The sequence below is a fragment of the Pseudophryne corroboree genome, chromosome 7 (assembly GCF_028390025.1).
Source record: "Pseudophryne corroboree isolate aPseCor3 chromosome 7, aPseCor3.hap2, whole genome shotgun sequence".
NCBI lineage: Eukaryota > Metazoa > Chordata > Amphibia > Anura > Myobatrachidae > Pseudophryne > Pseudophryne corroboree.
In genome coordinates, this window is record NC_086450.1 from 436605290 (window position 1) to 436622124 (window position 16835).

Genomic DNA, 16835 nt, shown 5'->3' on the forward strand with positions numbered 1-16835 from the left:
AAGCATCTCACCTGCATTCCTCAGTGTTTTGTTACATTGCTTACCGGCCTTCAAGTAATCTAAAATAGTGACTCAGTAGATTCCGTTATAGTACCATTAACCACTTGCCTGGCATGGTGGCATCAGATGCGACCATGCCTGCAAGTGCTTTATCTGACCTGGTCGCACAGGATGCGACCAGTCAGATAGAGAGTGTTAGCAGCGGCAGGGAAGGGAAACTTCCCCCCGCTGCTGCTGTCAGAGGGACCAGAAGGTCTATCTACCTCCCTGCACTCTCCCCCTGTGCCTGCAGTGCTGTAGATCATTGCTGATTGGTCCGCAAAGCAGAACTCCCCCCCCCCCCCCTTTCCCCCGCGGCTGCAGACAATGACAGCCGCTGGTAAGGGTAAAACAACCCCCCCAATCCCCCCCCCCCCCTAGCTGTCCAGGACCTAAAAACTAAAGTCACAATGGTTGTGATGTTCCAATGGTTGCAATGTTCCCGATCGATGTTTTGGGGGATAATTAAAAAAAAAATGTATATATTTTTTCTTTTTACTAAAATCGTTTAGGATAGGGTTAAATTCATGTTCTTCACCTCATTCACTCATAAAAAAAACCCGACAATTTCAGAGCGGTTTAGCCTTTGGGTTCTTGAGACCCAAATACATGATTTTGCATTAGTTTACATTAAACTGTATTTGCCACATTCTTGCCCATTCCTCTAGTCTACCTAGATCCTCAATCATTTGTTTTACCCCTCCTGGTGCGTCTACCCTGTTGCATACCTATGTGTCATCTGGGTATGTGACAGGGTATGTAATATGTGTGCGCTATATAAATAATTGCTAGTAAATAAATACATAATAAGTGGAAGCAGGGATGGACTGGGGATGTAATTGGGCCCAGGCATTCCCTCAGCATGTCAGCCCAGCAGAGCGCCTGGAGGAGGAGCTGCTTGGCCAGGCTTTCGGGCCAGACTGTCCCATCAGGCCATTGACCGTTCTAGCAGTTGCCAGAAATGCCAGATGGCCAGTCCAGCCCTGTATAGAAGTCCATAGAGTCTCTTATCTACTGCAATGTTGCCACCACATTGGACATAGGCATGACTTTTTTCCTGGCATGTCTTATACTCCATCTATGTGCTTTTCCATCTGCGGGCATGCACAGACCAGTGCAAAATGTGCAAACCGTAATGCAACAAGAATAATGTAAAATAGGTGAATAGGGGCAGTTGTACAAGAGCAAATTGCCTGCACATCCACATTTTTCCTAGTCTGTAAATATGACCCATTGCCTGTCTCCCAGCTCAGCGAGAGAGTGCAGTAAGGGTTGAGCTAGAACTGGAGCTTTTTGATGTTTAATTTTATGGGGTGAAGACGAGAAAACTGAAATAATTCCATTTGTGAAAATGTTTTCCTTAAACCCTTCCACGTTGAGATCGTTGTCCTTTAAGCAATGAGTTCTGTGCAATATCCCAGTGGCTTCTTTAAGGTGATTTGTTCACGGGACAGAAACGGACAGAGAAATGTAATTGTCTATGTTGTGGGCATACATCATGCTTAGAGAGGTCTCCTGAGTGGGCACAGAGCATATTCTGACAGAAGGGCTGACCTCACTGGTGGTGTGCCTCTCACCTCGCCTCTGCTGCTGCCCTGGACATACAGCCTTAATCAGATGTCTCTTGAAGGTGTCACTTAAGACGATGTAAATAAATGGGTTTATACAGCTATTAGCATAGCCAAGGCTGATCGCTACGTTGTAGGCATACAGAAATATCACCGTAGGATCTTCTACTTTCAGGTGCACCAGCTGCAAAATATAGTACGGAGCCCAACAAATGAAGAAGGCAGAACAAATAGTGACAGATGTCCTAGTGATCTTCTTGGAGCGTACTCTGAAGTTCCTTTGGGGTAGAGGGACCACCATGCATGAGATATGCTTCTGGATCTTGATGTAGACAACGCAGATGATGAGGAGAGGGATGACGAAGGCCAGAAAGAACTGATAGAGAGTGTACCAATAAATGTCAATCGACAGGTTGGGCAAAATGATGCCACAACCGGCATTGCCATCTGGAAGCTCAATAAGTTGGGTGTACATGAAAACGGGGATGATGGTGATCAGGGAACAGAGGCACAACATCAAGATGACCATAGCCGCTGCACAGGTTGTCCTCACATACGAAGAGCGGATGGGGTGTACCGTGGCAAGGTAGCGGTCAATGGACATTGCAGTCAGGATATAGGTGCTGGCAAACTGGCTGTTGGCATCCAAAGCTGTGATGAGAGTACACATGGTGGCACCAAAATGCCAGACTCCATTGCCCAGAAGCTGGTGAATTAAAAATGGCATCCCAAGCAAGAAGAGGAGATCGGTCACTGACAGGCTCACAATGAAGATATCGGCAATGTTGTGGTTTCCTTTTGGCTTTTTGTTTATGGTGTAGATGACAATGCAGTTTCCAATAGTGCCTACCAAGCAGATGATGCCAAAGATGACCGGAAGAATGATGCTGTCATGGTCTTGTCTTCTACTGAACACTGCAGAGACAAAGAGCAAAATGTTCATTAACAAGGGCCAATGATCCGTATACTAATTATCTGTATAAATGATACGTGCACAAAAGTGCTGTAACCCACAGCAGCCAGTCAGATTGTAAATGTCCTTTGTTTTATTCAAGTTTTAAAGTTAAGTAATAAAAACTTGAAATCCCGTGAAACAATTAAGTATGTGTTCGTTTTAAACATCTGGCAGGCTAAAGAAGACTCTTGGTAATTACCATTTCTCCCTCATTTGTTTCTACAGGCTGCATGTTATTTCCATGGCAACCACAGTCACATGATACTTAGAACCCCAATGTGAGGTATGTCTTATGTCTGCTTTGTGTACTGTAGTATCCACCCCCTCCTTCTCCCTACCTCTTCCATTACATGACATTACATCAGTTGTGGGCCCTTGTGTGGGACTGGCAGCCATATTTATTTACAACCTCTAAAGAGATATTGTAAAATAGATAAATTGTAAGAGGACAGCTTTGATAGATGCATGCTTAAAATATCTATGGAGGATTGTTGTATTAAGGTTTGGTAGTACCCTCCTGTTCGTTGTATGAACTACAACAGCATTTAATTTATACAACCACTTTACATGACCAATGTATAACATACTGTAGGTAAGATAAGTTTTGATGACTAAAAATAGCCAAGCTTTTTAATTTTCAGATAAAACAACCTTTTTAACATATTTTGCACCTTAGTGGATCAATCTCTAAAATGTGTAGAGGACTGTAATCTGTTCTTTCTTTGATCTCCATGTATTACAGCTCAGTACAGTCCATCCAACATCCCAAGTCACTGACTTGTATCCATATATGTGCTGTAGTATTGCTCTCTTCATCATGGTCAGCAAAAGTTGAGACTGAAATGCCACGTTATGACATTTTTGGAGGTTTTTCGTTCAATTTCAATGATATTTTTAATTACATTTAAAGCTAAAATAGTATTTGGCTATAAACAGTATTTGCAAAGGTTTGATAAACTTATCTGTATGACAGACAGCATCACATTACACATTGGGGGTCATTCCGAGTTGATCGTAGCTGTGCTAAATTTAGCACAGCTACGATCATCTTCCCTGACATGCGGGGGGACGCCCAGCACAGGGCTAGTCCACCCCGCATGTCAGTGCCGCCCCCCCCCCCCCGCACAAATACAAAAACATTGCACAGCGGCAATGCTTTTGTATTTCAGGAGTAACTCCCAGCCAGCGCAGTTTCTGTGGCTGGCCGCAGCGGCTGCGTGAGACGTCACGCAGCCGCCACCGGATGCCCCCCCAACGGTCCGGCCATGCCTGCGTTGCCCGAACCGTGTCTCCTAAACGGCGGCTTAACACCGCCGTTCAGTCCCCTCCCGCCCAGCGACCGCCTCTGTCTCAGAGGCGATCGCTAGGCAGCGACGACTGCCATGCGCCGGCGCACTGCGGTGCCAGCGCATGCGCAGTTCCGACCCAAATGCTGCGCTGCGACAAACTGCAGCGAGCGATCAGGTCGGAATGACCCCCATTGTGCTAAAGGTTCCACATGAACACAAAGAAAAACACATATATTTTCCCAAGACCACTTGTGTCACATGTAATACTGTATGACATATATTAGCTGTCATATGGGTTCATTAAAACATATTTCAGACTTTCATATCCAGTCTAGAGTCAGTGACAAATTTTTGCAAGCAGAAGACAAATAGAGACCTCACATTGGGGGTCATTCTGAGTTGATAGCACACTGCAACTTTTTGCAGCCCGTACGATCAGATAGACGCCGCCTATATTCTAGCTTAGCAAGTATGCGAAGGCATGTGCAGGGGAGCTGGTCAAAAAAGTTTTGTGTAGTTTCTAAATAGCTCTCAACTTACTCAGCCCTTGCGATCACTTCAGTCTGTCAGGTCCCGGAATTGACGTCAGCCACCCGCCCTGCAAAAGCCTGCGTTTTCCTCACCACTCCCAGAAAACGGTCAGTTGCCACCAAGGAACGCCTTCCTGATGTCAATCTTCTTGCGTTTGCCGCTGTGAACGCTTTCTCATTGATCTCGTCGCTGCCTGGCGATGGCCGTCGCTGGACAACGGCGCGTCTGCACATTGGCACCCGCGCGCATGCACAGTTCGGACACGTTTGTACGGCTGCGGAAAAAAGCAGCGTGCGAACGGGTCGGAATGACCCCCATTGATGACTTAGTTAAGTGTACTACGTGACAGCTCCTGTGACAACCATAGGGAATTTGCGTCACATAGGATATTGTCACACGTGCTGATTAGGAGCATACTGTAGATCAGAGGTTCTCAAACTCGGTCCTCGGGAGCCCACACAGTGCATGTTTTGCAGGTAACCCAGCAGGTGCACAGGTGTATTAATTACTCACTGACACATTTTAAAAGGTCCACAGGTGGAGCTAATTATTTCACTTGCGATTCTGTGAGGAGACCTGCAAAACATGCACTGTGTGGGGTCCTGAGGACAGAGTTTGAGAACCTCTGCTGTAGATGAATGGTAAAAATAAGGATATGTTGGATTTATTTAATGCAATACTCAAATGTGACAGAAAAGTATCACACATTTTATGATAAAAAGTTCATTTACAGTATGTAGTTTATATCACTTATATATTCCAGTGATTATAGAATGTGATATTGTAAGCTGATTCATTTTCCGAGATCCGGTTAGCATACTGGTGTTTAGGATGCCGGCAGTCGGAATACCGATGGCAAAATCCTGACACTGGTCAGTGACTGACGCCGGCATACCAACATTGATGCCAACATTGATCACAATGCCGGCACCGGAATATCGACTGTCGGCATCCCAATCGTAAGTATGTCAGGGAGGGTTAGGGTTGGGCTGCGGGGGAGGGGGTCATGGGGGGGAGGTTAGGTTTAGGCATTAGGTTAGGCTGCGAGGGGTGGGGGGTGTTAGGGTTAGGCTGCGGGGAGGGAGGGTCAGGCACGAAAAAGGGAGGTTTAGGGTGATAGAGGGGGAGGGTCAGGATACTTACCTAGCAAATGTCGGTATTCTGTGCGTCAGGATGCCGCTGTCTGTCTTCTGACTGCCGGCATTCCAAGATAATATAAATGTACCTATATGTTACCACTGAGAGTGCTCCTGACGCACAGTGTGCCCTAGCTTGTAGTTATATAGGTATCGGGCATTTTGAGTCTAGATATCTGTGATATGTGAAAGACCATACTGAGATGAGCTCAGGGGCAGATTGTAATATTTGCCCCTTTTTTAGTAATGTTACTACCTTTGTTTTATTTTACACTCTTTCTTTTCATATATGTTCTTCTGAGTGGATATTTGCTGACATTGTCTTGAGACAGCGTAATCTCCGACTCCCTGCCTCCTGCAGCTGTCTCTGCTCTCTGACAGCAAAAGCTGTGCTGGGATTCAGCCAGTGTGATCAGCTCTGTGTGTCTGATGGGGTTCACTACGGCTGGCCGGCGGTCGGGCTCCCGGCGACCAGCATCCCGGCGCCGGGAGCCCGACCGCCGGCTTACCGACAGCTTGGCGAGCGCAAATGAGCCCCTTGCGGGCACGCTGCGCTCGCCACGCTATGGGCACGGTGGCGCGCTACGCGCGCCACACTATTTTATTCTCCCTCTATGGGGGTCGTGGACCCCCACGAGGGAAAATAAGTGTCGGTATGCCGGCTGTCGGTTTCCCGGCGCCGGTATACTGAGCGCCGGGAGCCCGACCGCCGGCAAACAGAAGACCACCCGTCTGATGGACACACAGGGCCTAATTCAGATCTGTTCGCGCACTAGGTTTTTTTTGCAGTCCTGCGTTCGCATAGTCTTCGCCCATAGGGGAGTGTATTTTCGCTTTGCAAGTGTGCGAACGCCTGTGTAGCAGAGCTGTACAAACTGATTTTGTGCAGTCTGTGAGTAGCCCAGGACATACTCAGCCGCTGCGAACACTTCAGCCTGTCCGGGGCCGGAATTGACATCAGTAACCCTCCCTGCAAACGCTTGGACACGCCTGCGTTTTTCCAACCACTCCCAGAAAACGGTCAGTGGCCACCCACAAACGCCCTCTTCCTGTCAATCTCCTTGTCAACGCCCGTGCAAATGGATTCTTCGCACAAACCCATCGCTGAGCGGAGATCAGCTTTGTATCCATGCAACGCGCCTGTGCATTGCGGTGCATACGCATGCACAGTTTAGACTTGATCGCCGGCTATACGAAAACACAGCCCAGCGATCAGGTCTGAATTAGGCCCACAGGCTGATGACAGTGTAAAACAAAACCCTGAGTTTCGCGGTAACCAGATTCGCAGGGACAAAGCTTTCTGGCAATCTCAGTCCCTGCCTGCGATGATTGATACATCCCTGCGATGTATTCAATGATCATAGTGCGATTTAGGGTGAATTTATCACATTCCAGCTGCATCTAAGATGCAAATGGGAAAAAAAAAAATCTGGGACAAGTGTTAGAACTGATGCACCTCCATTTTTATTAGCACGTAATCACCTGTAGTATCTGTTTATCTATCTGCATTGTTCCGTCAGCCATTCTTTCCCCATTGTCTGTAGTCCTTATGCATGCTCTTGCCGCCACCTTCCCCTGCATACCCCCGCTACACACCCTGCGCCGGGTAGCTGAATGATGCTTTAAAAGGCTCCCCCAGTTCTTTGTTCCATGGTAGCATGCTTCTGCTACAATACACTAAGCCGCGACTTACAGCCCGCGATGCAATGATGTGTAGGGTCACATCTGTATCTATCCATCTATCTAGAATGAAATACTTTATTACGGGCTCATTCAGAGATTAGACCAAATAATCAAGATGGGTCTCTTGATATTCAGCCATGGGGCATAGGCATACCCATAAACTAAGTAGCATCAACACTATAGCTTAGGAACAAAAGATCAATATGGAAGCAGTTTGGTGCCTCATGCCTCTGTGAGGTCATCTCCTCCTAGTGAATGGATGGGCTGCATTCTCATAAACAGGAGTTTCAATTTCAACCTGATTTACACACAAAAAAACAGCATATATATATATATATATATATATATATACACACACACACACATGCATACATACATACGTGTGTGTGTGTGTGTGTGTGTGTGTGTGTGTGTGTGTGTGTGTGTGTGTGTGTGTGTGAGATTTTCTGAGAAACTATAATCCATTCATTTCTGCAAGACCCTGGCCAGCTATGTTAGCAATAGTCTCTTGCAAATTGCCTAATTAAAGCCTCTTTGATGTGCCGGCTCTGCGCGGTGGCAGCTGTACACGAGCCAGGCGCGGTGGCGGTGAAGCGTGTATTGATACTGAACAGGGACCTTTTTTTCATTAAATATTATTAAAGGTCAGACATCTAAGAGGACTTTTCAGATGTTAACATCTATCCCGCCAGCACAGCTATTTGCCTTTATAGCTTACCAGAGGCATTGTGTAACATTTCCTGATATAGTGTTGTTTTATGTAAAGGTTAAACAACAAAAATAAAATACTACTGATATGCCGCAATCAGGGTCTGATTCCTATGAGGCAGATTCCTCAATAACCTATGGCAGCAAGAAGCCTCCCTCATGCAATGGCTAGGAAGTACTCCTGCCTCATAAGCAGTTGCACCCCAGGATTTACCTGTGGCAACCTCTCCATCACCCCCAGAGTGTGGCTAGTGACCAGTGCAGTATGGGGGACACTGGGCAATAGTACAAGGTCTGCCATAGGTGGAGTAAGGAGAAGAAACACCCCATGTAAATTAATTTAACCCTTTCTTTGCTTATCCATACAGCAATGTTAACACAACGTTATGCGTTAAGGGGGTTATTCGGAGATGAACGCAGATGGCTGCATACGCTGGGGGCCACCCAGCACAGGGCAAGGCCACCCAGCACGTGTGAGGCCACCTCCAGATGAGTCTGCAATCTAATTGCGGATGCATTGGAACTAAGGTTGACCCCTGACAGCACAGCTTGGCTGCGCTCTCAGGCGGTCAGCGGGCATTTTTTTTTTTATCGGAGCGACTGCATGTGACGTCATGCAGCCACCCTAAAAATGGTCCGGGCCTGCCCCTATTCGCCCCCACCCCCACCCCCCCAACACTGTGTTTCTGTTCAACAAACGCCCGCCACTGTCACTCACATTGCGGTCGCATCCATCAGCAAACTGTTCTGCAGGTCGCATTAGTGGCCGGGTCTGAATGACCCTCTAAATCTCCCTGCCTAGAAAAGTCCATCCCAGTCGGACTTGTACTTTGTATATACAGTAAAATGCCCTGGTGGTGCCTTCAGTGTATGTCATAACTGAGAGGGGCGTAGGGAGGGCGTTTCCAGTGGAGCGAAGCTCCAGTTGCCGGAAACTTCAGAGGGCGCCTGGCAGCAGCGCCGGCTCCCGCCTCCCAGATTTCCTTAGAGCCGAGAGATGCAGCACTTCTACTGTCTGTACTCCTCCTGGCAGTATCGCATGCTGTCCGTGCTGAGCGGCTGAAGAGAGAGGGAGGGCAGCAGCTTTGTAGTGTCCCCGCACAGCAGTGATGTCTGTCTGGGGAGCCTGGAAACCCCTGTGCTTGCACACTAACAGCCGTGAAAGTTGCTCTCCCTGCAAGGACCTCTGCTATCAGTGACAGCAGAAATGGAAAGTTTCTCACTCTCTGCACTCGGGTTTCTCCCTCCCCCTCTACAGGCTACTGCATGGGAGCACTGCTGTTTTCAGGGCTTGGGGGGTCATTCCGAGTTGATCGCTCGCTAGCTGATTTTAGCAGCCATGCAAACGATAAGCCGCCGCCCTCTGGGAGTGTATCTTAGCTTAGCAGAAGTGCGAGCGAAAGGATCGCAGAGCGGCTACAAAATCATTTTGTGCAGTTTCAGAGTGGCGGCAGACCTACTCCTAGCTTGCGATCACTTCAGACTGTTCAGTTCCTGTTTTGACGTCACGAACACGCCCTGCGTTCACCCAGCCACGCCTGCGTTTCCCCAGCCACGGCTGCGTTTTTATCTGGCACGCCTGCGTTTTTCCGCACACTCCCTGAAAACACCCAGTTGACACCCAGACACACCCACTTCCTGTCAATCACTCTGCGGCAGCCAGTGCGACTGAAAAGCTTCGCTAGACCTTGTGTGAAACTACATCGTTCGTTGTAATAGTACGACGCGCGTGCGCAATACGCCGCATACGCATGTGCAGAAGTGCAGATTTTTTTGTCTGATCGATGCGCTGCGACCGAAATCTGCTAGCGATCAACTCGGAATGACCCCCTTGATGAGTTAACACCTACGAAACCCATGTTGTATCAATCAATTGCTCATGTGTCCTGTCCACTATATATACATATATACAGTGGACACTACGGGGGAAATTTACTAAGCTCCCGATTTTGACCGAGATGCCGTTTTTTCATCAAAGTGTCATCTCGGTAATTTACTAAGCAATAATCACGGCAGTGATGAGGGCATTCGTAATTTTTTGGAAGTCCAACAAAAAAATTACGAATGAATACACCATCGGTCAAAACGCGGCTGTTTAAGTATGAATCTCGGTCATTTACTAAGAAGTGCAAAGCAAAAAAAAAAAAAAACACTGCCGTGAAAAATTACAACTCGTAAAAAAGTGCTAAAAAAAAACAGACCTGCTTTTTTTTTCCGTGATTGGATAGGCATGCAGGGATCCATGAGATCCGTGCATGTATATCAGTGGGAAGGGGTGGGAAAGTTGTTATTTTATTAAAAAAAATTGCGTGGGGTCCCCCCTCCTAAGCATAACCAGCCTCGGGCTCTTTGAGCCGATCCTGGTTGCAGAAATATGGGGAAAAAATTGACAGGGGTTCACCCATATTTAAGCAACCAGCATCGGGCTCTGCGCCTGGTCCCAAAAATACGGGGGACAAAAAGAGTAGGGGTCCCCCGTATTTTTAAAACCAGCACCGGGCTCCACTAGCTGGACAGATAATGCCACAGCCGGGGGTCACTTTGATATAGTGCCCTGCGGCCGTGGCATCAAAAATCCAACTAGTCACCCCTGGCCGGGGTACCCTGGGGGAGTGGGGACCCCTTCAATCAAGGGGGTCCCCCCCCCAGCCACCCAAGGGCCAGGGGTGAAGCCCGAGGCTGTCCCCCCCCATCCAATGGGCTGCGGATGGGGGGGCTGATAGCCTTTGATGTAAATGAAAAGATATTGTTTTTAGTAGCAGTACTACAAGTCCCAGCAAGCCTCCCCCGCATGCTGGTACTTGGAGAACCACAAGTACCAGCATGCGGCGGAAAAACGGGCCCGCTGGTACCTGTAGTACTACTACTAAAAAAATACCCAAAAAAACACAAGACACACACACCGTGAAAGTATAATTTTATTACATACATACATACACACATACATACATACTTACCTTATGTTCCCACGCAGGTCGGTCCTCTTCTCCAGTAGAATCCAAGGGGTACCTGTTGAAGAAATTATACTCACGAGATCCAGGGGTCCAGGGTCCTCGGGGAATCCAGGTGTAATCCACGTACTTGAAAAAAATAACAAAACGGACACCCGAGCCACGCACTAAAAGGGGACCCATGTTTGCACATGGATCCCCTTTTCCCGACTGCCAGAAACCCACTCTGACTGATGTCTAAGTGGGTTTCTTCAGCCAATCAGGGAGTGCCACGTTGTAGCACTCTCCTGATCGGCTGTGTGCTCCTGTACTGAGTGACATGCGGCACACGGCAGTGTTACAATGTAGCGCCTATGCGCTCCATTGTAACCAATGCTGGGAACTTTCTGCTCAGCGGTGACGTCACTTTAGGTCAACCGCAGGGCAGAAAGTTCCCAGCATTGGTTACAATGGAGCGCATAGGCGCTACATTGTAACACTGCCGTGTGCCGCCTGTCAGTCAGTACAGGAGCACACAGCCGATCAGGAGAGTGCTACAACGTAGCGCTCCCTGATTGGCTGAAGAAACCCACTTAGACATCAGTCAGAGTGGGTTTCTGGCAGTCGGGAAAAGGGGATCCATGTGCAAACATGGGTCCCCTTTTAGTGCGTGGCTCGGGTGTCCGTTTTGTTATTTTTTTCAAGTACGTGGATTACACCTGGATTCCCCGAGGACCCTGGACCCCTGGATCTCGTGAGTATAATTTCTTCAACAGGTACCCCTTGGATTCTACTGGAGAAGAGGACCGATCCTCGTGTGAACATAAGGTAAGTATGTATGTATGTGTGTATGTATGTAATAAAATTATACTTTCAAGGTGTGTGTGTCTTGTGTTTTTTGGGGTATTTTTTTAGTGGTAGTACTACAGGTACCAGCGGGCCCATTTTTCCGCCGCATGCTGGTACTTGTGGTTCTCCAAGTACCAGCATGCGGGGGAGGCTTGCTGGGACTTGTAGTACTGCTACTAAAAACAATATCTTTTCATTTACATCAAAGGCTATCAGCCCCCCCATCCGCAGCCCATTGGATGGGGGGGACAGCCTCGGGCTTCACCCCTGGCCCTTGGGTGGCTGGGGGGGGGACCCCTTGATTGAAGGGGTCCCCACTCCCCCAGGGTACCCCGGCCAGGGGTGACTAGTTGGATTTTTGATGCCACGGCCGCAGGGCACTATATAAAAGTGACCCCGGGCTGTGGCATTATCTGTCCAGCTAGTGGAGCCCGGTGCTGGTTTTAAAAATACGGGGGACCCCTACTCTTTTTGTCCCCCGTATTTTTGGAACCAGGACCAGGCGCAGAGCCCGATGCTGGTTGCTTAAATATGGGGGAACCCCTGTCATTTTTTTAACCATATTTTTGCAACCAGGATCGGCTCAAAGAGCCCGAGGCTGGTTATGCTTAGGAGGGGGGACCCCACGCAATTTTTTTTTTAAATTTTACAGTGTTTAATTAAAAAAAAAAAAAAAATTGAACCCCAGCACGGATCACACAGATCCGGCCGAGATTAATTGTAAAAAAGTCGGCAGTGTTTTGCTAATCACTGCCGTAAAAAACACAAAAAAAACACGAATGACATCGACATCGGAAGAAAAGAAAAACCCGAATACGACAGCTTAGTAAATCCATCGTAACAAATTCAAAAAGTTGCAGTTTTACACTTTCGATGTCATTCGTGATTGAACTTTGACCTTTTTCCGAAAATTACGAATGTTAGTAAATTTACCCCTACGTGTGTAAGGGGGCATAAACTTTCTATCGTCTGATGTCGGACCGCATGACATCATTACACAATAACCTTACAAATAAATGTGAACTAACTAACTTATCTAGAAATAAATGACACATAGAAATAACGACACAGACAACTGAAATGCCATTAAAATTGGTCAACCGTTATTTATTATGATATATTTAAGCTAAGTATGGTGGCAATAAGAAAGAACGGCCAGACCAACAGTGACATTACGACTTATTGCCGCTACGCATGTCCACGACATGACTTCTTTATCTCATTGGCTTACGCCAATAAGTGCTGAGTTTCCAACTCTCCCCAATACACCATAATAGAGCCGTCCAGACAGCCGAGCCCCAATGACCCCTGGTAAGGAGGGCCAGAGTATACGATGTATTGGGCAAAGAGCGCACCCACAAACAGCGGCGCAATAGCCATTGTAACTGCCGTTTTTTCCCGCCACACACCGGCCTGAGACAGGATGTAGTTCCTGTCTGACTAAAATGTCTGCTAGCTCCTCCCTACACTCCCAATATTCTAATTAAGACCAACCCCCCAAGCCTATTAACTGTTAAGTAACCTACACATTGTGTAAAGCCCATGCAATCCTAACAGCCTAGAATTTTACGCTCCTTGCGCTATTCGCACGCGCTCTTCATTACGTGTAAGCATCACTGGTACAGGGGTCGTTACGCGTGTAAGCGTAGTAACTGGTACAGGGGGCATTACGGATGTAAGCGTCACTGGTACAGGGGGCAATACGTGTGTAAGTGGCACTGGTACAGGGGGCGTTACGTGTAAGCGTCACTGGTACAGGGGGTGTTACGCGTGTAAGCGTAACTGGTACAGGGGGCGTTACATGTGTAAGTGGCACTGGTACAGGGGGCGTTACGTGTGTAAGCATCACTACTACAGAGTGCTTTTCTTTTCCCCCCTGTGGAGGCTATTGTGTTTTTTTCCCCTGTGGGGTTCAATGCTTTCTTCCCTGTCGGGAACTATGTATTTGTGTGTATATAGGATGTGGCCGTGACGTGAGCTTGCTCCGGGAGCCATGGCTCCGCGCTACACCTCTGATAACAGACTAACGTGCCTGTAATCTGTCAGCATGAATAATCTGGTTGGCTAAAGAACTACAGCGCCCTATATCTGCTGTCATCAGCTGACCCTTAAATAGATAATACTATCATTATAGCCTCTTGAGACAACTTTCCTCCTAATCCGCCCATACTTGATCACAGTAACCTGCAGTCTGACACTGCACGCATGCACAGTCGGTGTAACCAATTTGTTCTCAGATCTGGTTGGATTGAAATAATCCAACTATGGCCCAGATTTAACAAGCCTTGGAGAGTGATAAATAGCGCAGTGATACAGTACCAACCAATCAGCTCCTGTCATTTTTCAAACACAGCCTGTAACATGACAGTTAGGAGCTGACTGATTGATACTTTATCACCGTGCTTTTTAGCACTCTCTAAGGTTTAATAAATGGGGGCCTATATACTATAATGTGTTGCCAGACTATTAGCTATTAATAACTGTTAATGTGTACGACAGTCTAGGTGACATAAGAATAAATGAAAATAAATAGTAGATTGAATCTGGATGGATGTAGCGAGTGACAGTGATCATTTTGGGTCCCAGGTGTTGCCTGTCTGTCTGAAAGCACACGGGGGTAGCTACGCCTGGGATCCCCCTTCTGTGTAACCGGCAGCGGGTAGCTGGGCCGTGCTGCTGTATGTGTCCTGTAGAGGCTGCTGCTGCTCCAAGCACAGCCTGACTCATCCGCCCACTCCTGGTCAGTACAGCACTTTGGGGCAGATGTATGAAAGTGCACTGTGGTTTCTGCTGACCACAGCGCACTTAAAAGCCTGCATTTAGCGCTTCCCTTCAATGTATGAACAGCGTGTTAACGCCGTGTGCATTGCCAGCCGCGCGCCCCCGCCGCTTACCGCTTCCCCGCAGTAGAGAATGGGACACGAAGGGCAGAGCAATGTATGATTGCCTCTGCTGTCACTTTTCGCCTCCTAAGGCCGCCGGTCCGCAACGCCTCCCCTGGTCAGGTGATGTGTGGTTAAAGCATTCGTGGATGTTTTTTGTTTGTTTGTTTTTTATTGAAATTTACACAAAAAAACTTTATTGATAAAGGACAAACACTGCCTCATACCGCCAGCGGCGGCTGGCAGCAGGGGAGAAGGGCGCATGCGCACACACTGCGGCGCCGATGTCAGCCGAGCCGATGTGGAAGGAGCGCTATTGTGGGACAGGTAAGATAACGTCCTCCCACATCGGCTGCCATGCATGTAATACATTGTGGGTGCGGGCGTATCACCACGATAATGTGGTGATACGCCCCCCCCCCCCCCGCACATAACGTCCATTAGAACGTTTTTCATACATCACCCCCAATGTAACCAGCATGAAATATCCGGTATCCGGTCTCTAGGTCGACCACACTTAGGTCGACATGCATTAGGTCAACCACTATTCAACGACATGCATTAGGTCGACATGCATTAAGTTGACATGGTTACTAGGTCGGCATTACAAAAGGTCGACATGCGTTTTTCAAAAAAAAATTCATTTTTTTTATCTTTTTCATACTTTCCGATCCACGTGGACTACAATTGGGAACAGTGGGGCAGATGTATGAAAGTGCGCTGTGGTTTCCGCTGACCACAGCGCACCTTAAGCCTGCATTTAGCACTTCCTCTTAATGTATGAATGGCGTGTTAACGCCGTATGGCCTCTCCGCCGCGCGCCCCCGCCACTTACCGCTACCCCGCTGAAGTGAATGGGAGACGAAGAGCAGAGGCAATGTATGATTGCCTCTGCTGTCACTTTTCGTCTCTTGTGAACGCCGGGCGTAACGCCTCCCCCGGCCAGGCGCTGTGTGTTACCATCAATCATGGATGTGCTGTTGTTTTTTTTTTTAAATGAAATTGAGATGAAAAAACTTTATTGTTCCTGGACAAACCTCCGGCGGCGCATGAGCCGGAGGCTGCTAGCAGTGCCTGCTGGAAGGAGGGGAGAAGGGCGCATGCGCACAGACTGCTGCGCCGATAACAGCCTCGCCGATGTGGAAGAAGGCATATCACACTACAGGTGACATAACGCCCTCCCACATCGGCAGGCATGCAAATAATACATTGTGACAGCGGGTGGGGGCGTATCACCACGATAATGTGGTGATACGCCCCCAGGCACATAACGTCCGTTAGGACGTTTTTCATACATCACCCCCAGTAACCTGTGCCGAGCACAGCGAGGTATCTTGCCCGAATGCGAGCGGACACGGTGCACTAATTAGGGTCCCTGGTCACTCTGCGAAAAAACGACATCAACATTTAAAAAAAAAAATAATGTTGACCGTTTGGCATGTCGACGTTGCTCATGTCAACCTAATGTTTGTGTCAACCTATTTTATGTGTCGACTTAGTTACTGCCGACCAATAGTGGGTGACCTAGACACTGTTGACCTAAGTGTGGTCAACCCTATGAACCACACCCAAATATCCTATAGTGACGAACCCGAAAAACTATACAATATATTGTTAGTCAGTGGTGAGACTTACAACAAATACATGGGCGTGATATACATGTTGGCATCCTAAACAAATGTGTAGGAAGAACGGATAGCGAAGTCCATATTCTTGTTAGAATCCTGGAGGATGCATTACTTGGCGCCGACCTGCTGTACGAATGCGCCCATCGGTGGATATACAGCTAGAGCAGTCACAATACTTGCTGCAAGCTGGAGTTATTTCCTCTTAAATCTAATCTGGCAAGATCAATATTGTCCTATTGATTTAAAAGTTGTCTGTGAATTTTTGTTATGAGACAAGTTCAGATAACCGTCATGGAGGACAAAATGCCCGTCTGGTTGCCATGGTTACCTCACACATCAAAGTCACCAATAATATTTCTTTTTGAACCTTGCAGTGTAGAAGTGTCATGCAGGTCTTAGAGGGATTCTTACAACAGTTTCTCATTTACAGTATACTGTCCTGGTGGAGTCTGGAGTACTACAATTCCCAGCATATCATAATACCATAATGTGACAGGATTACCCTCACGGCAAGCAGCCTTAGGGTCAGAAGATAGGCGCAAAACACTGGCCTCCACTAGATCATTTATTTGCAAACATTCATATTAAAATATAGACTGGCTCAGAGTATCAGCAACCACAAACTACAATGGGCCTG

The 16835-nt window shown here is 47.7% G+C and overlaps 1 protein-coding gene across 2 annotated transcripts in view; it reads right to left on the reverse strand.

The window, feature by feature from the left end:
• Positions 1-419: 419 nt before the first annotated feature.
• The window catches only part of LOC134943836 (melanin-concentrating hormone receptor 1-like), a 61076-nt gene continuing 44660 nt past the window's right edge, over positions 420-16835 (reverse strand). Inside the window, exons 1-2 of one of the 2 annotated variants that reach the window (XM_063932442.1) lie at positions 8628-8756; positions 420-2522 (exon numbers count right to left, since the gene is read on the reverse strand). In XM_063932442.1, the coding sequence (XP_063788512.1) occupies positions 1483-2522; positions 8628-8640 (1053 nt within the window). In that variant the 5' untranslated portion in view covers positions 8641-8756 and the 3' untranslated portion in view covers positions 420-1482. Of the gene's footprint in view, positions 2523-8627; positions 8757-16835 lie in introns of those variants that run through there. The other variant, XM_063932441.1, reaches the window with a different exon arrangement.